Source organism: Alternaria triticimaculans (assembly GCF_023758025.1).
Source record: "Alternaria triticimaculans strain BMP 0046 chromosome Unknown scaffold_53, whole genome shotgun sequence".
Taxonomy (NCBI): Eukaryota; Fungi; Ascomycota; class Dothideomycetes; order Pleosporales; family Pleosporaceae; genus Alternaria; species Alternaria triticimaculans.
The window spans coordinates 40604-51643 of NW_026056010.1; the positions used below are offsets into that span (position 1 = coordinate 40604).

The 11040-nt window shown below is 55.6% G+C and overlaps 5 protein-coding genes across 5 annotated transcripts; 4 read left to right on the forward strand and 1 right to left on the reverse strand.

Moving 5' to 3' along the window:
* Positions 1–370: 370 nt before the first annotated feature.
* On the forward strand, positions 371–2137 carry J4E78_011032 (uncharacterized protein; the record flags this gene model as incomplete). The annotated part of the gene is made up of 2 exons (XM_049371606.1): positions 371–468; positions 532–2137. 2 exons carry the CDS (start codon positions 371–373, stop codon positions 2135–2137), a joined length of 1704 nt encoding a protein of 567 aa, XP_049216688.1.
* Positions 2138–2396: 259 nt separating this feature from the next.
* On the reverse strand, positions 2397–3186 carry J4E78_011033 (uncharacterized protein; the record flags this gene model as incomplete). Its single annotated transcript, XM_049371607.1, has 2 exons — positions 2397–3061; positions 3111–3186. The coding sequence occupies 2 exons, from the start codon at positions 3184–3186 to the stop codon at positions 2397–2399; spliced, it is 741 nt and encodes a 246-aa protein (XP_049216689.1).
* A 282-nt stretch (positions 3187–3468) lies between these two features.
* J4E78_011034 (uncharacterized protein) lies at positions 3469–6847 on the forward strand (the record flags this gene model as incomplete). Its single annotated transcript, XM_049371608.1, has 3 exons — positions 3469–3632; positions 3681–6470; positions 6529–6847. 3 exons carry the CDS (start codon positions 3469–3471, stop codon positions 6845–6847), a joined length of 3273 nt encoding a protein of 1090 aa, XP_049216690.1.
* A 743-nt stretch (positions 6848–7590) lies between these two features.
* On the forward strand, positions 7591–8484 carry J4E78_011035 (uncharacterized protein; the record flags this gene model as incomplete). Its single annotated transcript, XM_049371609.1, has 1 exon — positions 7591–8484. One exon carries the CDS (start codon positions 7591–7593, stop codon positions 8482–8484), a length of 894 nt encoding a protein of 297 aa, XP_049216691.1.
* Positions 8485–9539: 1055 nt separating this feature from the next.
* On the forward strand, positions 9540–10803 carry J4E78_011036 (uncharacterized protein; the record flags this gene model as incomplete). Its single annotated transcript, XM_049371610.1, has 3 exons — positions 9540–9833; positions 10025–10561; positions 10636–10803. 3 exons carry the CDS (start codon positions 9540–9542, stop codon positions 10801–10803), a joined length of 999 nt encoding a protein of 332 aa, XP_049216692.1.
* Positions 10804–11040: the final 237 nt, after the last annotated feature.

Sequence of the window (11040 nt, forward strand, 5' to 3'; positions counted from 1 at the left end):
GGGTGGAAATCCTCCGCAGCTTCATGGCTTTTGCCTGTCGAAACGTGAACATTTCATGCGTTGCCACTACTACCAGTAATATAATCCGACAACTATTACCTTGATGTTACTTACAAATGGCTGCTATGTAGGAGCAGCTTCCTCAAGTGGAAATGCCCCGCTAGGATCTCGGACGCGGGTTCCTCGGCAGTCCGAAGCCGTTGCGCCAGTGGCTGCGACATGTGATTGACGTACATGGCAAGCCCTCTTGCAAATGCTTAACCAGAGCGCCAACCCGCGACCCAAACTCCACATTCCTACTATCATGTCTTTGGCGTAGACTTGATTGAAACCCTACACCCAGTTGCCCACCCTGCCCACCCCGCCCACGATGCCTGGCTCGTCGCGCTTGCCCGTCAGTCTCCGCGACACATTCAATGCGCGGAAGAGCTCCGCTAATGGCCAGCTCGTCGCCTTGAACATCGATGTGTATGCGCCACTCCTACCCGATAACGATAAGTGAAGAGCGGGATACTGACATGAGATATTCAGCCTGCGCAACATCATCTTCGTCCTTTTCCTCCTCCGCTGGACACGCATAACCTTCTACCAACTCAAAGGACGCGGCATCTTCGGCTCCATCAGCGATGCCTACATCAGCATTCGCCGCTACCTCTACGGCGTCTTCCTACGACTTCCCGGCGTACGCGACAAAGTCCAGGCACAGGTGTCTGATTCGCTCCTAAAACTCGAACGCAAACTTGTTCCGAGCGGTCCCGGCGTCGAGCGCATCACCAGTCTGCCCGCCGAAGGATGGAGCGAAGAGGAGGTGCGCAAGAAGCTGGGCGAACTGGCTGATATGGAACATACCCGATGGGAAGATGGAAGAGTCAGCGGTGCGGTATATCACGGTGGCGAGGAGTTGATCAGATTGCAGACAGAGGCGTTTGGCAAGTTCACCGTTGCGAACCCCATCCATCCGGATGTGTTCCCTGGTGTGAGGAAGATGGAAGCCGAGATTGTGGCTATGGTGCTCTCCCTCTTCAACGCACCGGACGATGCGGCTGGTGTTACAACGTCTGGCGGCACAGAGTCTATCCTCATGGCCTGTCTCTCCGCACGCAACAAGGCGTACGCTGAGCGTGGCGTCACTCAGCCTGAGATGATCCTGCCTGAAACCGCACACACGGCCTTCCGCAAGGCTTGCGAGTACTTCAAGATAAAGATGCACCTCGTGGCATGCAAAGCACCGAGCTACAAGGTCCACCTACCCTCCGTCTCCCGTCTCATCAACCCGAACACCGTCCTCCTCGTCGGCTCTGCGCCCAACTTTCCCCACGGCATCATCGACGACATCTCCGGCCTCAGCAAACTCGCAGTCAAAAAGAAGATTCCCCTCCACGTCGACTGCTGTCTAGGTTCCTTCATCATCCCCATGCTCCCCAAGGCAGGTTTCGAATTCGAGCCCTTCGACTTCCGTCTGCCCGGTGTAACCAGCATCTCCTGCGACACGCACAAATACGGCTTCGCGCCCAAAGGAAACTCCACGGTCCTCTACCGCTCCGACGTATACCGCAAATACCAATACTTCATCTCGCCCGACTGGTCCGGCGGCGTCTACGCATCCCCCTCGATCGCCGGCTCACGCCCCGGTGCCCTAATCGCAGGCTGCTGGGCCAGTCTGGTCAAGCAAGGCGCAAACGGCTACCTGGACGCCTGCCACAAGATCGTCGGCGGCATGAAGAAGATCGAAACCGCCATCCGCGAGAAACCTGAACTCGCGTCTGATCTCAAGATCATCGGTCGGCCCATGGTTTCTGTCGTATCTTTCCTGTCCAACACGCTCGATATCTATGACATCGCTGATGGCATGTCCGGTAAAGGCTGGCATTTAAATGCGCTCCAGAACCCGCCTGCTATTCACATTGCCGTCACGCTGCCGATTGTTGCGGTGGTGGATAAGCTTATTGAGGATCTGGTTGAGGTTACGGAGGAGGTTAGGGATGCTGAGCGGAAGAGGATTGCGGAGGGTAAGGGCGCGAAGGGGGCGGTTAAGGGGGATACGGCTGCGTTGTATGGTGTCGCGGGGAGTCTGCCGAATAAGAGCGTTGTTGTGGATTTGGCGAAGGGGTTTTTGGATACGCTGTATAAGGCGTGAGGGGAATGTTTTGATTGATGAGGCGAGAGCTGGGCTGGCGTGTTGATACCTACATACCCCATTCATTATTTGTTGTGCTTTCTTCAGGGTTGATGTTGATCATACTGTCCATTGTCGATTTCAAAATTGTACAGTTCAATACATGTTCTCTTATGATACATGCTACACATTGCATTTACACTTGATAACATCGTCCACGCAGCTGAAGTGGCAGACGACCTCAATTCTTCCGGTCCACAGCCTCCATCCCAACCCCCATCTACATCTCCACCCTCGGCCCATTCGCCGGCGCACTCGAACTCGCATCAGGTATCCTCCCCGCCGTCTGCTCAAGCGGCTCCTTCCTCCTCGGCCTCTTCAAATCCTCCTCCGTAACCCCATTCAACCCCACCTTCGTAATCCCCATAACCGGCGCATCCCCCTTCCTCACAAACTCATACAGCCCCGGCAACTTATTCCCCGCCAGCCTAAACGCATCCTTGACAACCTGCTCGTGCAAATCCCCCTGAATCTCAAAGATGATCTTGCTCACCGCCACCCTCGCAGTCCAGCGGTCGAAACTACCTTTTCCTTTGCCCATGCGCACGTCGTTGCCCGAGGTGTACACGCCGATGTTGGCGGCGATGCGCATGTAGAGCCGGAATTTCATGCCTCGAAGCCGTTTGCGGATGGTTTCTTCGGCGATGCGGAGTTGTTGCGCGGAGATGCGTCGGTCGTGGTCGCGCATTCGCAGCCCGTAGTCGCCCCAGACGACGGTTGTGCCGCGCATGCTGCCGCCCGTGGGGACGCGGCAGCGCCCTTTTCGTGATTTGCGGGATTCGCCGGCTTTGGGGGCGAGGTAGTTGAGAGTGGGACGGGTGGTGGAGAAGAGGCGGGGGGTGTTGAGGGTGGGTTGGGGTTTAGATAGGCATGTCTGTTGGAGGACTGGGGGTGCGTTAGCAGAGCTGTCGGAGGTGGAATTTGGGAGTCGTACGTGTGGGCCTTGATGCGGAGATGTTCAGTCTCCCGAATTGAGCCAGCAGGCTTTGTGATATCCTTGGTGGCGGCATGGCGTTGTGATGTTGAAGCTACACCAGAGCCGTTCCGTAACTTTGATGTCGAAGTTCTGATGCCAAGACAAATTTGTGGCTGCTGTGGCGCACGCGGGGGTGTGGCGTCAATGCGCCTGCCTAATTGCCTAATGACCGCGCGAAGTCGCGTCGTGCACGTCAATGGCGCCTGTTGTCCATCAACCCACCCAAACCCCGTTCCCCCCCATTGTTTGGCTCAGCACTTGTCAGCGAACGCGTCACACTGTTACAATCTGATTACACGCGTTTTTCATCGTCAAGATGCCTGCCGACATTCGCAGCTTCTTTGGCGGCGGGCCCCCGAAGGCAAGCCAGGGATCGCAGAAGAAAGATGAGCCTGCGCCGAAGAAGGCCGCGCCCAAGAAGAAGGGTCGCACCAGTCGTGTTGTAGAGGACTCTGACGACGATGAGGAGGAGGAGGCGAAGTGAGTATACAATTCCTGCTTTGTGACGTCAAGTCTGACAGTTTATAGGCCAAAGAAAGCGACACCGAAGAAGCCCGCCGCAAAGAAGGTCAAGCGCGAACCGACACCAGAACCTGTACTCGAAGAAACCACCACATCCGACTTCTTTGCCAGCTCGAATAAGCCCAAGCGAACTGAACCTGTCAAGAAGAAAGCCGCGGAAACGCCTGCTGCGACACCGAAGAAGGCACCTGCGAAGGCGAACGGAAAGGCGTCGAAGACGGCTACTCCGGCTACCAATGCTAAGGCATCTGGCCGAGCGAAGAAACCCGTCACATCCTATGCCGAGCGGGATGACGAGGATGAGTTCCCGGACGACGACCTGGAGGACGCAGACGATATCTTCGAGGCCAATGTCAAGGGCAAAGGCAAGGACGACTACAAAGAAGCCTCGGAGAGCGATGACGATGTACCCGTAAAGCTGCCACATCGCGGAACACCAAAGGCTCCAGCCAAGCAACAAAAGGCGATCAAGGAGGAAGACGACTTCGACCCAGATGGTGAAGACATCGACATGAAGGACATCGACGCAGAAGACGACTTTGTGGAGCCCGAAGAGGATGAACAAGCACTGAAGAGCAAGCCAAAGAAGCCATCGACTGCGGGCAAGAAGCGAAAGTCACCCATATCCGATGACGAGGAGGAAGAGGAGGAGAAGCCCAAGAAAGGACGACCGAAGAAGGCTACAACGACGACACCGAAGTCGCCAGCGAAAAAGAAGGCCAAGAAGGAAGAGGTTGAGGATAGTGCGGATATCCAGGCCATCTACGACAGCATCCCTACAGTGCGCGCGCCCACACCACCACCCAAAGACGACAATGCCAAGTTCAACTGGCAGGCGAATGCAGGTCGTGGGGAAGCTGCACCACTCGGAGGCGGATCCAGCGAGATGCCATCAGGCTCAGAGACATGTCTTGCGGGTCTCACATTCGTCTTCACTGGTGTGCTGCAGAAGTGGGGTCGCACTGAAGCCCAAGAGTTGGTCAAACGGCACGGCGGCAAGGTCACTGGCGCTCCAAGTAAGAAGACCAACTATGTTGTGCTAGGCACAGATGCTGGCCCGAGCAAACTGCGGAAGATCCAGGAGATGGAAATCAAGACAATCGACGAGGATGGCTTGACGGTGCTTATCGAGAAGCTGACTGCGGCTGGCAACAAGGGCGACAGCAAGGCACAGGCCGAGCACGCTGAGAAGCAACGTAAGGAGGAGGAAAAGATCAAGAAGCAAGCTGCAGAGCTTGAGCAAGAGGAGAAGAAACGTCAGAAAGAGCTGTCGGCAGCAGCGAAAGCTTCCGGTAGCAAGACAGCCTCTGCCGTCACAGCAGCTGCACAGAGTGCAGGTCCAGCCGTAGACTCCCGTTTGTGGACTACCAAGTATGCGCCCACATCACTCAACCAGATTTGCGGCAACAAGGCGACGGTTGAGAGGATCCAGCGCTGGTTGCAGATGTTTCCAAAGAACCTCAAGACTGGCTTCAAGTTGGCTGGCAAAGACGGTAGCGGAAACTTCCGTGCCATCATGCTGCATGGTCCACCGGGTATTGGCAAGACTACCGCAGCGCATCTCGTCGCCAAGCTGGAGGGATACGATATCGTCGAGAGAAACGCCAGTGATACCCGAAGTAAGAAGCTCATCGAGGACGGTCTACGTGGTGTCCTCAGCACCAATTCACTCCACGGCTACTTTGCTGGAGACGGAAAGAAGGTTGAGGCGGCTAAGAAGAAGCTCGTCTTGATCATGGATGAAGTCGACGGCATGTCTGCGGGCGACCGTGGTGGTGTCGGTGCGCTCGCAGCCGTGTGCAAGAAGACGGAGGTTCCCATGATCCTCATCTGCAACGACAGGAAGCTGCCAAAGATGAAGCCGTTCGACTACGTTACGTTCGATTTGCCTTTCCGACGGCCCACTGTCGACCAAGTACGATCGCGCATCATGACCATCGCGTACCGAGAAGGTTTGAAGATGCCTGCGCCAGTCGTCAATGCTCTCATTGAAGGCAGCCACGCCGATATTCGCCAGGTCGTCAACATGATTTCTACAGCCAAACTCGACCAAACAGCCATGGATTTCGACAAGGGCAAGACGATGTCTAAGAGCTGGGAGAAGCATGTCATCTTGAAGCCATGGGACATCACGCAGAAGATTCTTGGTGGCGGCATGTTCGCCTCGAGCAGCAAAGCTACACTCAACGAGAAGATTGAGCTCTACTTCAACGACCACGAGTTCAGTCCGTTGATGCTGCAGGAGAACTACCTCGGCACGAACCCGATGCAGTCCTTGAACTACTCTGGCAAAGAGAAGAACCTGAAGAATCTGGAGTTGGCGTCGTTAGCAGCCGACAGTATCAGTGATGGTGATCTTGTGGATCGCATGATTCACGGCTCTCAGCAGCAGTGGAGTTTGATGCCTACACACGCAGTCTTCAGTTTCGTCAGGCCTGCAAGCTATGTGGCTGGCAGCACTGCTGGTAACCAGACACGCTTTACATCATGGCTGGGAAAGAATAGTTCTACGAACAAGCTGAGTCGAATGATCAAGGAGATTCAAGCTCACATGAGGCTACGGTCGTCCGGTGATCGACACGAGGTTCGCCAGCAGTATGTCCCACTTCTCTGGACGGACCTAGTCCAGAAGCTGCAGAAAGAAGGCAAGGACGCTGTCCCGCAAGTCATCGAACTGATGGACAGCTACTACCTCACCAAAGACGACTTCGACGCAATCATGGAACTCGGCGTCGGACCTATGGACCAAGAGAAAGTCAAGATCGACTCACAAACCAAATCCACCTTTACCCGACTGTAAGTGCCCCCTCATCTTACCATCGCCCCCTTACACCACTAACACCCACCGCAACAGCTACAACCAACAATCCCACCCCCTCCCCTTCATGAAAGCCTCCTCCGTCGCACAACCCAAGAAACAAGCCAAAGAGAAGCCCGATCTCGAAGAAGCGATTGACGAATCTGACGACGGCGAGGTTGTGGAAGAAGTCAAGGATGAAGAGGAGGATGTGGATTTGTCAAAGGATAAATATGTTAAGCAGCCTAAGAAGAAGGCGGCGCCGAAGAAGGGGGGTAAGAAGAAGAAGGATGCGGATGACGACGAGGATGAGGAGGAGGTTAAGACTAAGGGGAAGGGGAAGGCGAAGGCGGTGGCTAAGGGGAAGAAGAAGTGAGGTATTGACTGTTGGGTTGTGGGCGTGGTTTCTGGGCGGAAAGACTGTGAAGGTGGATTTGTTGTTCAACATGTATGATAAATTCGGGTTCGTTCTAGAGCTGGACAGGTTGGTGGTCGGTAGGACGGAGTGCAAAGTACTTTATGGCGTACCTACAGAGCGAGTCTAGTTAGTTCGCATGTTTTGAAACGATATAGTCACAATGGAAGTAATATGCATGTATGCTGTTGGCCATGAAGTGCTGCTCACACTGTACGGCTTATAGCGTGAAGGGCAATTGGGTGAACCTTGAAAGGTGGAATGATGTGACGCTTGCTCGGCTGGGTAAAGTGCAGGCCCCCCGCCATTCTGCCCTGCATGCATTTGCGTGCGGTCGACGTCAACGATGCATTTGGCGCCAGTGCCAGCGCAAAGCCCATTCAAGCTTTGTCGCATTGTCTTTGCCCTTGACCCTCTTAATCGCGGCCACTGCCGGTTTTACTTTCTTTTCGCATACCCACTCTCTACCCGCTTCCACGACCGTCTGATCTTTTCGAGATTGTACAAAATACCCCGCAGCACAACGCGCGATAGTTGTTTGACGTCTGCGAGACGGTGATCAACCTGTTGATCGCGTGCGTCACTAGTCTTGGTATTCAGGCAATTCCAACCTTGGGGTCTGACAGTCAGCCTGGTCCCCGCTTGCAGTTCCCCACTCTTCTGCCCATCACACCTGCGATCAGCGCTGCACTCACGCCTCAACCATGGAGAACAACCTGAGCGCCGCCCGAGCATCCCGGCGCTACCTCGACGAGCGCCTGCGCAACGACTGGGAGTATCCTGACGTGCCTGCCATCTGGTCAGCCTCGGATGAAGAGGTGCGTGACGCTGCCGACTTTCGCGAGCGCTATTACGGCGAGTCGGAATCTGGAGACTCGGATCAAGAAGACGAAGGTGTCGGCCCGTACAGGTTCGACAACCCAGAGAGCATCGGCGATGCGGTAGCGAGCACAAGAGAAGCGCGCAGAAGGCGCCGTAGAGAGAGGCTGGAGCGCGAGATGAAAGACAACGAAGGGCTGCGAATCTGGGTCGAGCGCCGAGACGTGTGGACTGGCGCAGCGAGCGTGAAGAAGTACGGCACGAACCGCCAAAGACAGGCCAACCGCCCGTCTTCAGCCGCAGGCTACTCGTCCGAAGAGCACGCCGTCACACCCACCGGCTCCGAATCGCACTCCATCACCAGCGCCACGCCCGACACCTTCGACCTCGTTCCCGTCGCGCCGCGTCTTCTCGAGGACAACCCGATCCGTGCCTCCATCACCCCCAAAGCATACCGCGACATCTTCCAGAAGATCGTAGTCTCGTCGCGCACGCCCTCGGTCCCCATCAACCTCGCAGACATGACCAAGGCGCTGGTACAAGGCTGGAAAGACTCGGATGAGTGGCCTCCAAGGGTAGCTGCGGTTGACCCTCTTGCCGGTAAGAAGCGCACTATTACCGGTACTCCATCCAACGGCCATCATGGAGGTTTCATAGCCCGACACCCCCATCTGGAGAAGAGTGTAGACGGCATGAAGCGGATCCTGCATCTCAACGGGCACCACGAACATGGGCACGAACAGGACAAGGAGCATGAGCAGGCTGGGAAAGAGGGCTGAGGCATAGTCGCGGATGAGTCAGTGCTTGTCCTTCACAACGCTGATGCATAGTCCATGCAGGAAATACCCTCTTCCACGCTTACCGCGGTACCAACGACGCTCTGCCTACGCCAGAGGACCGCACGAACCTGCTGCGTGCTTCACTATCCTGGCGCGCCCCGACGATCGATGCGAACAAGGGCAATTTCTGGTCGACGGGGTAGGGGTTGTATGCACGCGCGCAGTCTCTGACGAGACATGAGCACGTCGAGGGTCTAGATTGGAGTATGCCGACCTCGGCATCAACATTCACAGTCGCGCATTACGCGATCGAACACAGCGCTGGTGGAGTTGAGTTACAACAGGCGCAGATCACTGCTGAGAAGGGTGCTCGCATATATCTCGGCGATTGATTTTGATCAGATTGATTGATAAGATAATTTTTCCATGATACCCCCACATAATCCCAGCCTGTTACTACACAATATCCACCGAGATCGCCTGACTTTGCCTGATGTACGAAAGTAGCGGTCGTACTAAAAGTACCTTGCTTGTACACAGGGATCTGCATCGTACGTTCGGCCGATAGTGTAACGTCGGTCTGTCGGCCGCTGGCGCGAGGCGACTGCAGTCACTTTACGCCTTGTGCGGGGCTGGTATGCGACGCTTAGTGGACGTAGCCTTACGTAGCCTTACGTAGCCTTGACAGCAGCCACAGCCTAAAGCCATATCGCCTTGCAGCGCTTTATCAGCTCCGCTCTTTCGGACTCCTCGGTCGCCGTAGACCGCAAGTGGATACACCATGGAGGTGAGACCGTTGGGTAGGGCGGGCAGTCGGTAGCCCGCTGTACTGCAGCGTGATGATCCTCATACAAGGTACAAGTGACGGGGTGTATTCGTCCGCAAGCGCATAAGTTGTTTGCGATAGCCAGCTCTTTTCTGCCGTCGGTAATTCTTTCGCCTTGCTCTTTTTCCTCTCTCTGCTTGATAGATCCATCATCTTATCAAGACTCTTCTTCTTCTTCTTCCATACCAACCTACCTACCACATCTTCTTAACCTTGGAAGCAAGCGAACATGCCAGGCACCCTCCAAACCCCCCAACCCAATGCCTTCCCCCCCGGTCGCCGCGGAGTCTACCTCCTTACGCACCCCCGCTCAGCGTCCAATCTCTTCCAAACCATGATGTCCAAGCAGCCCGGCTACCAGAACTCTGGCTACAAGCTCTTCGACGGCGGCTTTGCTACGCTGATGAATCTTGAGAAAGGACCGCTGAGTGAGTGGCCCGAGGAGGAGAGAAACGGGTTGTATGAGACGTTCAAAACGGCGTTTGGCAGCTTGGAGGACGAGTTGGACGATTGCGCGGAGAATGTAAGTAGGAAAGAAAGAAAGGGGGGAGGTGAGGTGAAGTGTGGGGTGGGAGTTATGTATAAGGGCAAGGCTGCGCCACAACCGCACATGCGCCCGTCGTGATCCGCCCACAAGATGACGTGCTCGGGCTGGCCCGTCCCACTCCTCGCTATCACAATCCCCATCTGCAACACCAACTAACAACTCCATAGGGCAAACAAGCCTTCGTAAAAGAACACACAATCTTCCTCTCCGGCCCCGACCGCCTCTTCTCCACCGTCTACCCCAACGACACCCCCCCAGCCCTAACCATCCACCCACGCAATGCCTCTCCCTCCTCCTCCTCCTCCTTACAACACACAAACCCCACTTCCGTCCCCGACTCCCTCCTCCTCTCCCTCCAACCCATCTTCCAAATCCGGCATCCGATTTTGATGTTCCCGTCTATGCTGCGCGCGCAGAAAGATAGCTTTCCGGATACCAAGCCACGGACGTTGTATACGTGTACCACGTATACTCTCAAGTATACGAGAGCGCTGTATGAGTGGTATGCGGAGCGGGAGGCTAGTTCAGGCATCGTCCCCCGCATCATCGACGCCGACGACATCATGAACAACCCGCTTGCCGTCCGCCAGTTGTGCCTCCAATGTGGCCTCGATCCCGAGGCCGTGCAGTACGAGTGGGAGGAGAAGAAGATTGAGGATAATCCGCTCATGGCCCGGTTTCTGAGCACGATTAATGCGAGTAAGGTACGTCGCGGCTGTTGTACGGAATGCTTGTGAGATGTGAGATATATACTGACTTCGTTCTTCTACTTCTGCAGGGGATTAAACCGGGACTCGCGGCACGGGGCAGGAAATTGGAGGATGAGAAGAAGAAGTGGGCGGAGGAGTGGAATGAGGAGTTTGCGGATGATTTGGAGGATTTTGTGAAGAAGGCGATGGATGATTATGATTTCTTGTGGGAGAGGAGGGTTACGGGGGAAGAGTGAAGTTGGGAAGGAATGTTGGGCGGCGTCTTGGGGCCCTGGTATCAGAGGAAGTAGTAATGACATTTCGTCTCTTCGAGTATGTCGACAATCATGGAAGCTTCACACCAGAGAACTCAGCGCAGATCTCCAGCAGCTTGTCCTGAGCCTTCTCATCCTCCGTCACCTTGTGCGGTGTGCCCTGGGTGGGTGGGGGGCGCGGGGGGGAGGAGGAGGGGCGGAGGAGGGGCGGAGGAGGAG